The following is a 16,028-nucleotide window of genomic DNA, read 5'->3' as shown; positions in this document are numbered from 1 at the left end:
ATGGCCAGCACCATCACCAACAGTGCCACCACAATAAGAGTGGTTGGAATTTTCCACGGGTGTCAGGTGAGGCTTATACTTGTAATTTTTGAATAGTGGCAGAAGGATCAGGTAGGCGTTCACTTGGCTACTCACTTGAACTATAGAAGACCCTGTCTTTAGCCGGGTGGTGGTGGCTCACGCCTTTAATCCCAGCATTCGGGAGGCAAAGGCAGGCGGATCTCTGTGAGTTCGAGGCCAGCCTGGTCTACAACAGCTATTTCCAGGACAGGCACCAAAGCTACATAGGAACCTTGTCTCAAAAAAACAAAAACAAAAAAAAAAAAACAACCCTGTCTTTAAAAAGAAATTATGTGAGTGTTTCCTGCCTCTGCCTCCTAAATCAGCTCTGAGATTAATCGTGTATGCCGTCGCCGCCACCTGAGTCTTATGTAGCCGAGGCTAGCCTCTTAGTCATTCTGAACCTCTTAGAATGCTGGGATTAGAGGTGTGTACCACTACACATGGCCAACTTATGCTGGAGATGGAACCCAGGCTTCATTTATATGAAGCAAGCACCCTACTAAAACCAGACCCCCAGCCTAACCGAGGATTCTCCCTTCTTTCTGTCTGTCTGTCATCTGTCTTTCTGCCGCTATGGAAAACAGGATCTCACGTAGCTGCGGCTGCCTCTAGGTCACCTCCCAAGATCTGGGGTTTATGGACTTGTACATGTACTGCCACACCCAGTTAGGACTTAAGAACAGTTTTGTTTGAGTAAAATTAATGAGAACCCATCTCCTTCCCAACTCCCGAGTGACAGCAGATGCCGCCTTTCGATCCTGCTTTGGATGAAAGGCTCCCACTCAGAATGCCAGTTATCAGTGCCAAGACAGAAAAATGGCAGTTGGGAGTTTGTTTCTTCTTGCCAGGCACCGAGCAGACCCTTTGTGTGTGTGAATTCTCCCTCATAATGATCAAGGGATAGTATGGGAGAGGGAAAGGGTAGGAGGTGGGGAGGGGGTCTATGCCTGTGGCCAGTTGGGACTGGTCCTCAGGGACACCTGTGGGGTAGTTTTGTGGTCACAGGCATGTGTCCGACCATAGTGGGGAAATTCAGTCGAGCAAGCTCATCTTCAGATCTACCTTTGTGTGTAGCCGACGGACAGAGGAGAACATAGATGACTTTGTAGCGATACCTGTTGGGGGCTGAGGAGATGGCGCTCAGCAGGTAAAACGCCTTGCTGCACAAGTGTGAGGACTTGAGTTCAAATCTTCCAGCACCCGAGTAAAAAACCAGGCATGGCCATATGTGCCTATAACCTCAGTGCTGTGGAAGACAGAGACAGCAGAATTACTGTGGCTTGCTGGCTGCCAGCCAAGCTCTTCCCTCAGGAGAGACCTTGTCTCAGAGGAATAAGGTGGAGAGTGATAGAGGACACCCAATGTGGTTCTCTCGCTAACAAACACACAGGTGTGTGCAATTGCACACACATGTGCACATATGCCACAGAGGCCTCCGTCCTACTACCAACAGCCTTTTTAGATATTCTGCTTCTCCATTTCCTGGTCTAAGAAAGGGAATAACACTGTATCACAGATTGAATTTCAAATACAGGGACAGAGCCTGGCTGTGGTGGTGCACATCTTTAATCCTAGCAGAGGCAGGCCGATCTCTGAGTTCAAGGCCAGCCTGGTCTACAAAGCGAATTCCAGGACAGTCGGGGCTAGAGAAACCCTGTCGTGAACCCCTCAACAAAACAACAATGAGACAAATACAGGAACAGTATAGACACGATGGCTCAGTGGGTAAAGGCACTTGCCGCTAAACCAGATGGCTGGCACTATTCCATCCTGGGACTTACATGGGGGAAGAACCGATTCCTGCAAGCTGACCTCCAAATGCAAACACACACACACACACACACACACACACACACACACACACGCTACAAAAAGTCAAAGACTGCAGCAGAATCCGAGCAAAAGGTATTGGAGGGATGAAACACGATTGGGTAGAGCTGATAATTGTCACAAGTCCATGATGGCACGCGTGGGCGTTCATTATCCTATTTCCTCTACTTTGGGGCATGTTTAAAATTTTTCATAACCACCCGCTTTTGAAAAAGGGTAGGGAGGGGAAGTTTCTCGTGAAGTTATGGTGAAAACCAGTGACTCTGTGACAATCACAGCCACTCGGTAATATTTACTAGGTATTTAAGGACCGCCAGGTACCTAGGACTCGTCTGGCACGTTCCCTGCAACTCTTTTTGGCGAGCCTGCGGACCAATGGCAGCAACAGCCTACAAGAAGGGAATCCCTGGCCTCCCGCAGGCTCCTCCTATTTTTCTCCGCCCTCCACGCCCCTCCTTCCGAGGAAGAGCTGGCTGGGTCCCGGCAGGTGTAGGGTTAAAGCAGCCAGTTTGGGGCCGCGGCAGCAGCAGCAGCAGCAGCAGCAGCAGCAGCAGCGAGCAGCAGCAGCGGCGGCGGCAACTGTAAGCTGCGGCTGCGGCTGTGGCAGGCCTGGCTCCGGGCCAGCTGGCACGGAGCCTCAGGAGGGAGGAGGGAGGAGGAAGAGGGGAAGGAGGAGGAGAGGAGCAGTGAGCAGGCCCGAGAAGGCAGGACTTCCTGGTGTGGGGGTTGTCAACAGCCCAGAAAGAGAGAGGCCAAGACCGAGACAGAGACGGAGCGGAGCAGAGGAGCCCAGAGTTACATCCAGTGGGGCCACGTGGGAGGAGCCTTGAGAGAGCCACTCAAGGGACCTGGAGCCGACGGGGGGCTGAGCCGCCCCCTCCCACAGCGACCGGGAAGACCCGCGGAGTGTTAGCCGAGGCCGAGCCTGGGCTCCGCCGTGGACGCGCTGGTTTCTTCTCGTCTCAACTGCAAACTTTCCACGGGGATGCCTGGCAGAGTGAGATGCAGACGCCGGGGAGCACTAGGTAGTCCTTGACTGCCGTCTGCCGTGGCCTGCATTGCCCGGGGGCCCAAGAGGCCCTAGGGGAAAAAAAAAGGACGTCTTCAGTCCCCAGGTCCTCTCTCCAGCTCAGCTCGGTGGCCGAGGCCCGAGAGGTAGGTAGGACTCCCGGGCTGGGCGGGGCGCTTGGCTTGGCGGGCAGTGCCTAACCAGCGATGGGGGAGTCGGTGGGGGTGGGGTGGGCTTGAGGCCCAGCCGAGGCCTCAGGGTGGCCCTTTCAGGGGAGGAGCCGGTTCACCCCTTTGCCCCAGGCCCTGGAGACCCGTGTTGGGGACGACTTTGGATCTCAAGCAAGAAATATCCAACTTTGGGTCCCAGCTGCTTCTTCCTGTTCTGGGTGCTCTGAATTCGGTCCCCTCTGTTCGAGTCTGTCATCTCTACTTGTCTCTGGGTCTCTGGTGACTTTCATTTTCCTCCCCCAGTCGGCTCCCCCGAGAGGAAGCCCCGGAGGTGGTTTGGCCCCTGCTTTTCTTTTGCTCTCTCTCTCTCTCTCTCTCTCTCTCTCTCTCTCTCTCTCTCTCTCTCTCTCTCTCTCTCTCTCTCTCTCTCTCTCTCTCTTACTCACTCTCTGTCTCTCTCTTTTTCCAGTTTGCAAGCTCAGCTCTGGGGTTTCGGCAGCGACAGCAGCAGGAAAAACCTGCCTCTGCCCCCTCCCCCCTCCCACCACCTCCCCTCCCCTATACTCCAGTCACTAACCAGGCACCCCCAGTTCCCACAAGGCCCTCCTGCCATGTCGGACCCAGACGTCCCCAGGGGCCCCGATGTCCCTGCCATGTGGCCCCCTTGTTCCAGAGGTGCCTGAGCCCCTCTGCAGGAGCCCAGCCCCTCCCCCACCCGAGCCTAGTCCGGAGCCCCAGGGACCATGAGTGGTGGTAAGAAGAAAAGTAGTTTTCAGATCACCAGCGTCACCACGGACTATGAGGGCCCAGGAAGCCCAGGGGCTTCGGATCCCCCTGCCCCACCAGCTCCCGCTGGGCCCCCGCCCCGCCTCCCCAATGGGGAACCCAACCCTGATCCAGGGGGCAGGGGCACCCCCCGGAATGGCTCCCCGCCACCTGGAGCCCCTGCCTCCCGTTTCCGGGTGGTGAAGCTGCCACAAGGCTTGGGAGAGCCTTATCGTCGAGGTCGGTGGACGTGTGTGGATGTTTACGAGAGAGACTTGGAGCCCCCAAGCTTCGGCCGGCTTCTGGAGGGAATTCGAGGGGCCTCAGGAGGCACTGGAGGCAGATCATTGGATTCTAGGTTGGAGCTGGCTAGCTTGGGCATAAGCACCCCTATTCCACAGCCAGGCCTGTCTCAGGGCCCCACCTCTTGGCTCCGCCCGCCCCCCACTTCTCCTGGACCACAGGCCCGCTCCTTCACAGGGGGGCTGGGCCAGCTGGCAGGGCCTGGCAAGGCCAAGGTAGAGACACCCCCGCTGTCGGCCTCTCCACCCCAGCAACGCCCCCCAGGGCCAGGGACTGGAGATAGTACTCAGCCCCAACCCTCTCTGAGGGTAGAAGTGGAGTCTGGGGGTTCAGCAGCCGGAACCCCTCCACTGTCGCGGAGAAGAGATGGAGCAGTTCGGCTGAGGATGGAATTAGTTGGTCCAGAGGAGATGGGGAAGGTAAGAGAACCGGTTTTCAGGGTCAGGGAGACCCCGGAAGGGGGCGGGACCTGTTGTACCCAGTTGTTGCCTGACTTCTATCCTGGGCCTCCTTGCCTCCACTTCCATCCTGTCCTTCCCTCCTCCTCTGTCACCTATTGGTTAGGGCAGAAAGTCCCTTTTCCCTTTCAGCATTTGGTACACTGAAAACCTTTTCTTTCCCAGCTTCCCTGCCTTCTATATTCCCTTCCTTTCTCTTTTCTTTCTTCTCTCTCTCTCTCTCTCTCTCTCTCTCTCTCTCTCTCTCTCTCTCTCTCTCTGGCCTTTAAATTGTTGCCCTCGGCCTTGACTGTTTCCATAAAGCCTGTGGCATATGTGGCCTGCCCACTTGAGCCTTTCCCTCCTCTGGCTCCAGGTGATGAGGGTGGAGGCTCTGGCTGGGTGACTGGCTAGGCGCTGGAGGGGAGGAGCTGGCAGGGTTTTGGGGCAGCCATAAAAGGTAGGCATTCCTCTGGGTCTTTATTCTTCCCACCAGCCACCAGCCCAACCCCCGTTTTTTGCCTTGTTGCAGTTTCTCTGAGGAATTGGGGTCGGGGAAGCACGTATCTCTCTTAAGTCATCTCAGTACCCTGCACCTGGCCTTCTCCAGGAGTGACAGATGGGGTGACCTCAGCAACCATGGGGTGGGAGGTGGGGAAGCAGGAGGCAAGGGGTTAAATCCTCTGTTTCTGCTTCCTGTCTCCAAAAGAGGAAGCTGCCTGCAAGTCTGGGCTGGGGGCAGGATGCCTGACTCCCTGGTGTGTGTGTGTGTGTGTGTGTGTGTGTGTGTGTGTGTGTGTGTGTGTGTGTATAGGAGGTTGAGCGAATACTTAGGGATGAGAGAAAGAGTTGGATGTTTCTGCTGTGGAGAAAATAACACCTTGGCTGCCAGGAGGAGGCTGGGGTGTGAGGTTGAAGGTTCTGTCCCTTCCTGGCCATGGGCTCAAACCACAGTGTAAAAATATCTTGAGCCCGAGCCTTGTTAGAACTGGTTAAGACCAGCTCTCCCACCCTCTCCTGGCCTTCAGCTTGCCATTTCACCATCGAAACTTCCCGTCTTTCTGAAATGGGGTGGGTTTTTTTGTTGTTGTTTTCGGTTTTTTTGGGGGGTCTCCTGGATAAACTGCCGTTGGCCTGGTCTATGTTCCTACTCTCTTAGGGCAAGTTTGTCTGTGGCTCTTTACACTACTTTCATTACATTTATTTATTTTTATTTAATTTATGTGTGTGCGTGTGTGGGCACATGCATGCCTTGGCATGCGCGTGGAGGTCAGAGGACAACTTGGGGGTCAGGTCAGTCCTCCCGCCATGTATGTCCTGCTGTGTGAGATCAGACTCAGGTTGTCGAACTTGGCAACAGGCCCCTCTACTCCCTCAGCCGTCTCGACGGCCCTCTTTGCTCTACTTTGAAGCCTGGCCTGAGCCTCCTTTAGGTTTGTAGACCCTGTCTCTCTCACCACAGTACCCCCAACCCCCTTTCCTTCCTCCCAATCTGCCCTGATCATTTCCTGTCTGCTTGTAACTGCCGCCCTTTCCCCGCCTCAGACTTTGTCCCTCATTTGGTCCCATGGTCTCTCAAAACTGAGGGGAGTTGAGGAGGACAGGGGTGAGTGGCGACGGTGCCCCCTCTCCCGCACTCTGCACCTCTAACCACTGTGGAGACTCTCTGGGGGGCCCTCACAGAGGCCTCTTGTCCAGTTCCCGTCACCTCTGTCCTTTGACGGCTGCTCTCCCAGCTGCTGCCTGTTGGGTTCAGGAGCCCCATACCCAGGCCCCGCCCTCCCTTCCCATTTTCACAGAGCTCCCACCCCACCCCCAGAAAGGCAGAGTCTTTGGACCTCTTCCCTAGTCCTAGAAGTTGGAGAGAGGAGGCCACCTCCGGGGGTGGAGGGGTAGGGGGGTGGAGATGCAGTTTCTGAGGGTTCATTCATTTCTGCAGACCACAGAGCAAATTCACCTTCCAGCAGGGGAGACACAATAAATACCTCTAACTTTCGACTCCCACTAGATGCTCTAAAAAATGAAACTGTTGAGTGGACCAGGAAGCAGTGAGGAAGTGTCTCTGTAAGGAACTGAAGGAGGAGTGGCTTTCAAGGAGGCACAGGACTGGGGGGAAGCTTGAGGCTGGAGGACAAGTTCAAGGCCAGCCTGGCCTACTTAGCAGGTTCTGGGTCAGCTTAGGCTACAGAGTGAGATCTCTTCACAGAAAAGAAGGTTGGGGCAGGAGGGGCCCTGAGGATGCGGCTCAGTTAGTCTAGCGCTTGCCTGAGCGTATGCAGAGGAGTTTGGTCCTAGCATCTGGTGGTGCCTGCTTACAGCTGCAGCCTCTGGGAGGCGGAGACAGGAAGCTAAGTAGTTCAAGGGCATCTTCAGCTGAATAGGTTGAGGCCAGCCTGAGCTACAGGGGACCTTATTTCAGAAATGATACTTGCTGGGCGGTGGTCGAGCACGCCTTTAATCCCAGCACTTGGGAGGCAGAGGCAGGCGGCTCTCTTGAAGTTTGAGGCCAGCCTGGTCTACCAAAGCTAGTTCCAGGACAGGTTCCAAAGCTACAGAGAAACCCTGTCTCGAAAAAACCAAAAAAAAAAAAAAAAAAGAAAGAAAGAAAGAAAAAAGGGAAAAAAAAGATGCTCACTGTCTAAGTACAGTGTTCTCTATTGGGAGTCCTGGCTGAGGGTGAGAAGGAGTGTCCTTTTTAGATACCCCTTGTCTCCCCTTCCCCCAGTACCTGCCTATTGTGTCTAGCAAGTCTGGAAGAGGGAAGGGCTTTAGGGCTAGGAAGAGGTGGGAGTAGTGGAAAGGGAAGAAGACACCTAGATAAGAGCTCCTCCTCCCCCAACACTGAACTGTGTCCCTAGTGTCCCCCTTCCCCATTCCACTCCTTTTATTTCAGTGCTGGGGATGAGGCCCACTGTGGTATGCTAAGCTAGCACTCTGCCAACGGAGCCGTGGCCCCAGCCCTCATCCCGTGTGATGGTTCCCACTCCTCTGCCTCCAGGTGCCTCCGATCGACTCCCGCCCCAACTCCCCAGCCCTCTACTTCGATGCCAGCCTGGTCCACAAGTCTCCAGACCCCTTTGGAGCCGCAGCAGCCCAGAGCCTCAGCCTGGCTCGTTCCATGTTGGCCATCAGTGGTCACCTGGACAGTGATGACGACAGGTAGGTGGGCTCCTTCTGTGTCGTAGGAGACATGAGGGTGACGCCCAGTGTCATACCTGCAGGGCTCTCCCTGGTATATACCCCTCTCCCTAAATGAACTTGGACAGGGACTTGGCAAACGAACCTCGCAAGGGTATAATCGCTGGGTGAAGTTCATGTAGGACCCAGTTCCCTTCTGTGGAGAGAGCTGGGTGGTCCTCCTGGGCTCAGGACTGTGAAGTCAGAGTTTTTTAGTTAGAAGGAGTCATTGTTGTCAGACTTCAGAGCTCTTGCAGAGCTAGAGGTCATCTCCCAGCCTTAGGAATCAAATCCATTGGCCCATGTACTGAGACAAGAATAGAAAGCGGGGGTGGGGAAGGTGGTGATGGTAGCTCTGGGAGGCAGAGGCAGAGGCAGGTGGATCTCTGTGAGTTCCAGGCCAGCTTGGTTTACAGAGCGAGTTCCAGGACAGACAGACCCTGTCTCACAAGATAAAAACAACAACAACGAAAACTAGAAAATGTGGAGGGGGCAGGCAGAGACAGCTGGGGGTGTGGCTCAGCAGGTGGAGTGCTTGCTCAGCATGCCCAAGGCCTTGGGTTCAATCTCCAGTGCTGCACAAACCCTTCGGAGCCAGTATAGACAATATCATACCCTCTCTCAAAAAAAAGCCCAACATATATATATATATATATATATTTATATATATATATATATAAATATATATATATAATGAATAGGCAATTGATACCTTCCTCATTTGCATCTCCCTTTGCTCCCATCACCAAGGGGAAAAAGGATGCTTACGTGTCCTTCATGACTGTGACATGACATCTTTATAATCTATGCAGACCACATTAAGGTCCAAGAATATCTAATTCCAAGGAAGCCTTGCCTGCCCAGTGTGGCTGGTCCCTTGGTGCACATCTGTGATCTAGAATTCAGAAGTGGGGAGTGGGATTTCAAGGCCAACCTGGGCTTATATAGGAGACCCTGTCTCAAAAAAATGGTGGGAGACACTGAGTGTGGTACCTCAACCCTGTAGTCCCAGCACTGGGGAAGCTGAGGTAAGAGGATCAGCATGGATTAAAACTAGCCTGGAGCAGGGTGTAGTAGTGCATGCCTTTAATTGAAGTAACTTGAGAGGCGAATCTCTCAAGCGAGTTCCAGGACAGCCTGGGCTACATAGTGAATTCCAGAGCTGCTTCACCGTCTGCAAACAAAACAGAACAGCAACATCAAATTTTATGCTGGGGTCTGGGAAGTAGCTTGCTTGGTGGAGAACTGGCCTAGCCTGTGTGAAGCCCCAGATTCCAGGCGGTTACATTGACTAGGTTGATAGTGCCCGTTTTATGATCCCAGCACTGGGGTGGGGGTGGAGGCAGGAGGATCAGAACTGCAAGGTCATCTTCAACTGTGTAACCAGCCTAAGGGCCAGCCTAGAACATATGAAGCCGTATCCAAAAAACCAAAACCAAACAAACAAACAAAGAAACAGAAAAGAAGAAAGAAAAAGAGAAGGCGGTGGGAGGGGAGGAAGGAAGGAATTGATGTAAAGCTCTGTCCTCTCAGCGGATGCGACAAAGAGGTCTAGGAGGAGCTTGCCTACCACATCCACATCCTCTCGGCAGTGCCTGGCGGCAAAGGGGCAGCAGAAAGCAGCTCTGCTGGCTTTGTTGGGGGTGGATGCTTCATTTGGTGGCATGGTGGGCCCACTCTTGCTTCCAATGTTTGTAGTCATAGCTAGGAGCAGGGGACCTAGCAAGCCTCCAATTTTATTGGAGCTCCAGGAGAGATGGGACTTCCTGTTGGAGTCCCTTGAAGGGAGGGACTTCCTGTTGCAAAGGCAATGAAAAGCTGGTACTAAAAGAGCAGGTGTCTCCAGAAAGACCGTAGATGCAGGTTGTAGCTTCTCATCTTCCTCCTCGGTGCTGCCACACTCTGGAGTTAGACCCAGGCCCAGGGAAGAAAAGAGGCCTGAGGCCTGGTGAGAGAGTTGGGATGGACAGGGAAGGAGAAAGGGGTGGCCAGGAATAGGTAAGCTGGGGGACAAGGGCTTGGTGCTGGGCTGGGCAGGGAAAGGCAGGGTAGCTCCTAAACTGTCTTCCAGCTGGCTCAGGAATGTGTGAGGTGTGAGGTCAGCCAGGGCCAGAGAGTCACCTGCCCCCCTGGGATGCTATTCTCAGCACTTCCCACCCGCTGCCCCCCCATTTGGAAGTTCCCTGGCAAAAAGGCTCCATGTCCCTCCTCTACCCCCCCCCCCCCCCCCCTCTCAGCCTAGCCTCTGACTTTCTCTGTCACAAAGGGTTCTACCTGTTGAAGCGGCCATAACACTTTCTTTTGACTGGTCCCCTCCTCCCGTCTCTGTCCCACCCCCTCTGCACGCCCTAGTCTGACCGGTTGCTCCCAGCCTTCAAGGCTCTGGGGCTTTGGCCCAACCCAGCCCCTCATGCCTCACCCTGCTGGGCCAGCGGGTTTGGGTTGGGCCATCCTCTACCCCCTAGGAATGGGGCGGGTAGACCCCACCTCACCTGTCCGGTGTGTCTCCTGGGTTCCAAGTGGCAGGACATTTCCCTTTGGAGGGGGAAAATGGGTAATGGTGTTAAGTACTGAGGAGCTGGGGTGCTTGCCCAGTGCTTTTGTCTGGGATGGGAAAATAGGGTGCTGGTGAATTCAGACTGTTTCTGCTTGGAAGGTCTGTGATCCCACACTGGATGGGAGATAGTAGTGATCAAGCCTGAATGAGTGATCAGGCTTGTTAATGGTTCAAGGCCGTGTAGGAACCGAATCCCAGAAAAGCCCCGTAGTTTTGTCTGGTGTTTTCCTCTGGGTCTAGTGCTTCTTTTTGTTGTCTGTTTCTTATCTTGCTTTGCTTTTGGTTTTTTGTTGTCCTGGAGGTGTGAGCAGAGGCAACCACTGAGCTCCACGCCAAAGCCCCACCCCTCCCTATTTTCCTCGGGTTTTGGTTTTTAACTTTTGGACAGGGTGTCACTAAGTTGCCCAGGCAGGCTTGAACTTTTTAATGTCCTCTTCTTCCTTTAGCCTCCCGAGGAACCGAGATGACAGGCGTGTTGCCCCACGGGGCCTCTCCAGTGTTCCTCTTTCGCATATGTGCATTCGTGTCTCATTTGTGTGCACGAGAGTGTGCACCTGTGTGGGTGCACATAGGACAGCTTTGATGGTTACACCTCAGGCACTGTGTGCATGCGTGTGCGTGTGTGTGTGTGTATGTGTGTTATTGGCCTGGGTCCCAATGAATCAGCCTGTCTGGCTGACTAGCGAGACCTAAGGATTCTCTGTCGCTCCAGAGTTGAGATGATGACCATGGGTCACTACCCTTGGTTTTTTTTTTAAACTTGAGTTCTGGGGCTCAAACTTGGGTTTTTTTTTTTTAAAGACTTATTTATTTATTTATTTAATTATTATGTGTAGTGTTCTATCTGTATGTTTGCTGGCCAGAAGAGGGCACCAGATCTCATTACAGATGGTTATGAGCCACCATGTGGTTGCTGGGACCTCTGGACCCAGGAACTCTACCTCTAGAAGAGCAGTCAGTGCTCTTAACCTCTGAGCCATCTCTCCAGCCCTCAAACTTGGGTTCTTATGTCTTTATCACAGCATTTTACCCACAGAGCCATCTCCCTGGTCCCCGCTAACTTAATTTTTTTTCACATATTTATCTGTGAATGTGTGTGTGTACACGTTAGCGTAGATGCGTGCCACTGTGTGGATAGGGAGGTCAAAGGTCAGAACGGTTTGTTTTCCCCTCCCACCCTCTAGATCCTGAGGTTCCAAATCAGGTCATTATTATCTGTGGATAATTATTATCTTTACCGGCTAAGCCATCTGGTTGACCCCTCCTCATGCTTACCTCATGAACTTAAAAGCAGTCCCGTGATCCCTCACTTTGCAGATGAAAGCAATGGGGTGAGAGGAAAGGGTTTTGTTAGCTGTCAGAAGGTCACTCAGTGAACCTGGGTCTCGCTCTGCAACCACAGTCTCCTGTTGGAATGTGTGTGTCCCTAGAGAACAGGCGGTGGCAGCTGGCAGCGGTCCTTAGGACGTCCTCTTGCTGAGACAGAGGCAGGGGCAGCTCCGTAACTGGGGCAGGCAGCCAGCCCCTCTCCCTCCCTGCCAGAGCTGCCCTGCCTACCCCCAGAGGCACCACAGAATTGGATCTAGGAGAGGGTGTAGACAGGAGTGCTGGATACCACTCTTTTGGCCTCAGGCCCAGACTCTGAATGCGCCCAGAACATACGTGGGGAGCTAAACTGGCCAGTATCCCCAGAATCTGAATGTCCCCAACACTTGACCTTCAGAGGCAAAGACCCGCCTCAAGAGCTGCCCTCTTCCCAAGGGTCCTGAGAGGTCGCGTCTTCAGTTCACTGTGCACCAGAAAACCCCCAGGGGGCGCCATTTCCCTTTGAAGTCATGGCCAGGCCTGTGTTGGAAATTGTGACGGTTTTTGGGGCGCTGTCTCATTCTCATGCACACGAAGTTGTGTAGCGACTTGTGGCGCTTGCCCTTCCTGCCCCCAGCCTTGCCCGAGAAGTCCAGGGTAGCCCTTGCCAGAGCCCTCATCCCGGTGAGTCTTTAGGGCTAGAACGGCATAGGGGAAGTGCTCTCAAAAACGGCGCTAGACAAACACAAGATAGGCATCAGTCGGCCAACAAATGTTGCTGGTTGTATTATTCCTTTATTTCTGGCAAGGGCAGAAGATTTAACTTGGCACCTCTGCCTGAGTGTCCGCCAAGCAGGGCTGACACCTCTCTTCTGGTACATCTGTCCATCTTTGGCGGCTCTATTGGAGGAAGGGTGTCGGGTTTTTAATTCTATAGCCCGCTCTCCTCCCAGGTACTGTGGGTTGGCGTGGCTTGAGAACAGATTTGACACTGGCGAGTTGGCGCTCCTGCCTCCATTGTGTGTGTGTGTGTGTGACACTCGTGACTTTGCATGCTTGCACACTCATGTGTGCCCAGGTGCAATATGGCAGGCTTGTGGAGATCAGAGAACAGCTTGCTCTTCTTGCTTTCCACCATGTAGGTTCTGGGAATGGTGCTCAGGTTGTCAGGGGTAGTGGCCAGAGCCTTTACCCATGAGCCCTCTGTCCGTCTCCCTCCATCCTTACACGTGTCCTCTGTCCTTTTGGGGGCTCCAGGTGTCCCCAGTCACTAATATTCAGCTATTCAGCTCTTTCTAGCCCGGTCACCCCCATGGTTGTCCTACCTGTCAGCACCTCCTGCACTCAGAGCTTGGCCAGGAAATGGAAAATTCCCAGCTCCCTTTCTGATAGCAGGGCCTCCTGCAAGGGTCACCTTGGACTTAGTATAGATTCCCCGGTAGGAAAGCAGGTTGGGGCCTGACAACCAGTGTGAGAAGGACTACAAGAGAGCCAGCTATCTATGAATGGAGCCAAGTGTGCACCCTGGTTCTGGGAGGGAGCAGGGTTGGAGACCCCTTCGTCCCAGGGGAAGCAGAAGGGAGGTTTAGGTAACTGAAACAAGAGCCTGCCTCCCCGTCTCTGGTGGTCAAAGAGGAGATACTGGAGGCCGGAGCAGAGCAAGGGGATCCTCGAAAGTCCTGGGTGACCAGAGGGGCTTGAGAGAGAACTAGATACTAGATTTTCTGACCTGGTGCCAGTCAGGAGCCTGAGCCCTGGGGCGTTTGAGCCAGTCATGAGTGCCCTCTGGTGGCCACAGACCAAACTGCAGCCAGGCCTTACTACTGATTTAGGTTTCTGCTCTTCTATCCAATGTCCCGTGTCAGCCTTTTTTTTCCTTTCCTTTTGCCTTTTCTTAAGTCCTGACCCATTCCAAAACCTCCACATCCAAGTCTCTGATCCTATACAGACTGCCTTTGATTTACAGGCTTCCTAGCCGGGACTTGGAAGAGGGTTTTTATTTTTATTTTTTTATTTTTTTGGTTTTTCGAGACAGGGTTTCTCTGTGGCTTTGGAGCCTGTCCTGGAACTAGCTCTGTAGACCAGGCTGGTCTCGAACTCACAGAGATCCACCTGCCTCTGCCTCCCGAGTGCTGGGATTAAAGGCGTGTGCCACCATCGCCCAGCTGAGGAGGGGCTTTCTGTCGCTATGGAAACTATTCCTAATTTTTTCCTTCACTGAAGGAAGTGGGGGCCCCTCTGCCCCGGGTTGCAAGAGCCACCCAGGATGTATGTATTTTGGATTAGGTGGGATGTGTTCAAAATACGTTTTCCCCACCCCCTGTCTATTTGCTCTCCCTGAGGGAAAGCTGAGGCGGGCCGTGGTTAGTCCAGACAGGACAGAAAGGAAGGCATAGGTAGGGGACAGGTCTCCTAGACTCTTGCCTTCAAGCCCCTCCCCACGCCCGCCTTCTTGCCTCGTAACCCCTCCTCCACCCAAGGCTCACCAGCTGACTTCACCTCCCCTTCCCCTCCAGTCTGGGAGTGGTGCCAGGGTGAGAAGGGGACACTGGCACAGACCATGTGTGTCTGGGAATTCCCGCCCACTGTGGAGCCAAGGGAGGGGGTCCCCGTGTCCCTGAGGAACCAATAGCAGCTGCGCCTTGCCCTGAGGGGGAGGGCAGGGTGTATATCTCTGAGGCCAGCACTTGGTGGGTCCTGACTCCTCTCTGCCTGTCTGGCATCCACCAGACGCTCCTCTGCCCAGGGGGGCTCTGAGCCCCCCAGGCATTCCCTCTGACACAGCCCTGGGGTTGGGAGTGGATGCTGATGCTTACCTCAGGAATGTCCCAGCCTGGGGTCTCCGTGAAGTCCTTGGTATCATCGTATGAGACTCGAGTAGTGGGGATGGCGCCAGGGGCACCCCGAAAAAGGGGCTGTGTGTCTTCCCCATGCTCCCCACGGGGGTCGTCCCCCATCCGAGGGGCACTGGGAGCTTCTACCCATCAGGGCCTGGGGGGATCTGGGCAGAGACCTTCATCCCGCCGGGGGATGGACAAAAGCCTCCTCCCTCTGATCCTCTACTGTCACAGGTACCTAGGGCGCGGGCTAGGGTGTAGGCTGGGCCTTTAGAGCAAGGAGCACCTGGAAGGCAGTAGCAGAGCTGACTTGGGGCTCCTCCTCTTCAACTTGTACCTCCCCGTGTCTTCTCCAGTGGTTCCGGAAGCCTGGTTGGCATCGACAACAAGATTGAACAAGCCATGGTAAGAAAAGATGTTTGGGTCCCAGGAGCCCCTTGGGCAGCCCGTCTGTCCATCTCTCTTCTCCCCTTACCCAGGAATACAAACTCCTGTTGTCATCCTCCATCTCTGCCTGAGTCCTGTCCCTCGTCCTCTGACCCCCGTGCTGTCCCTGTCCTCCTTTATCCTCTGTCCCCTCCATTGGGGAAAGGGGACTGGGTATCTCATAACTACTCCGTCGACGCAGTTGGAGGTGGCTTGGGAGGCCTGATGAGGTCTGTTTGTTCCCGGGGTCCAGGACTTGGTGAAGTCCCACCTCATGTTTGCCGTGCGCGAAGAGGTAGAGGTACTGAAGGAACAGATCCGAGACCTGGCAGAACGCAATGCTGCCCTGGAGCAAGAGAATGGATTGCTGCGTGCCCTGGCCAGCCCGGAGCAGCTGGCCCAGCTGCCATCCTCGGGACTTCCACAGCTCGGGCCCTCTGCACCTAACGGGCCTTCCATCTGAGCCTCCTTTCCCTTACAATGTGCCTTTGGGGGGTTGCCACTGGCTGCTGGGCCTTGTGCCAGCTGCCTGCCCCCTTTTCCGATGTAGCTTTAAATGCCCACACCCAACCCCAACGCCCAGGGATGGGAGTCGAAGGCTCAATATTGGCCTGTCCCGTCCCACCTGGTTCTCCCCAGAGTCCCCAGGCCTTTTAGGAAGAGGGGACGGCCCAGGAGGGGGGTGCTTATCGGGAGCCCCTCATCCATGAAAGAACCTAAGTCCCACCTTCTTCCCTAGGTATCAGTGTTCTGGGGACCCCCTCTCCCAGCAGTAGATGGCCTGGGTTCTACGCCCCCACCCTACCCTGTCCCCTCCAAGCGCTCCCTCTCCTCTGCCTAGGGGAGGGTGTATGGACAGTATCTTCAACTTTTGGGATTCAGGTTGTTATTAAAATAATAATTATAATTAAAAAAATCTGAAGAAACTTGAATATGGAGGTTGATGTGGTGTTGTGTCCAGAACCCCCAATACACAGACACACACACAGAGACACACACAGTATCCCTGAAGATCCCAGGTCCACACTGGAGAAGGTGGCTGAAAATGCAGGAATGATCCTGGCCCCTGGAAAGCCTGGCAGGCTGGCCTAAGGAAAGAGGTAGGGGGCGGTGTCTACCCACGTGCTGGTGGTTGGTGGTGTGAGGGGG

The 16,028-nt window shown here is 54.3% G+C and overlaps 1 protein-coding gene across 1 annotated transcript; it reads left to right on the top strand.

Annotated features, from left to right (window-relative positions):
* Positions 1-2,383: 2,383 nt before the first annotated feature.
* On the top strand, positions 2,384-15,811 carry Tsc22d4 (TSC22 domain family member 4). Its single transcript, XM_075975701.1, has 5 exons — positions 2,384-3,048; positions 3,542-4,559; positions 7,576-7,736; positions 14,810-14,858; positions 15,133-15,811. The coding sequence occupies exons 2-5, from the start codon at positions 3,816-3,818 to the stop codon at positions 15,340-15,342; spliced, it is 1,164 nt and encodes a 387-aa protein (XP_075831816.1). The 5' UTR covers positions 2,384-3,048; positions 3,542-3,815; the 3' UTR covers positions 15,343-15,811.
* The last annotated feature ends 217 nt before the right edge of the window (positions 15,812-16,028 follow it).

Source organism: Microtus pennsylvanicus, chromosome 1 (genome assembly GCF_037038515.1).
Source record: "Microtus pennsylvanicus isolate mMicPen1 chromosome 1, mMicPen1.hap1, whole genome shotgun sequence".
NCBI lineage: Eukaryota > Metazoa > Chordata > Mammalia > Rodentia > Cricetidae > Microtus > Microtus pennsylvanicus.
Note: the sequence above shows the minus strand (reverse complement) of the source record. Positions and strands in the feature narration are given on the sequence as shown.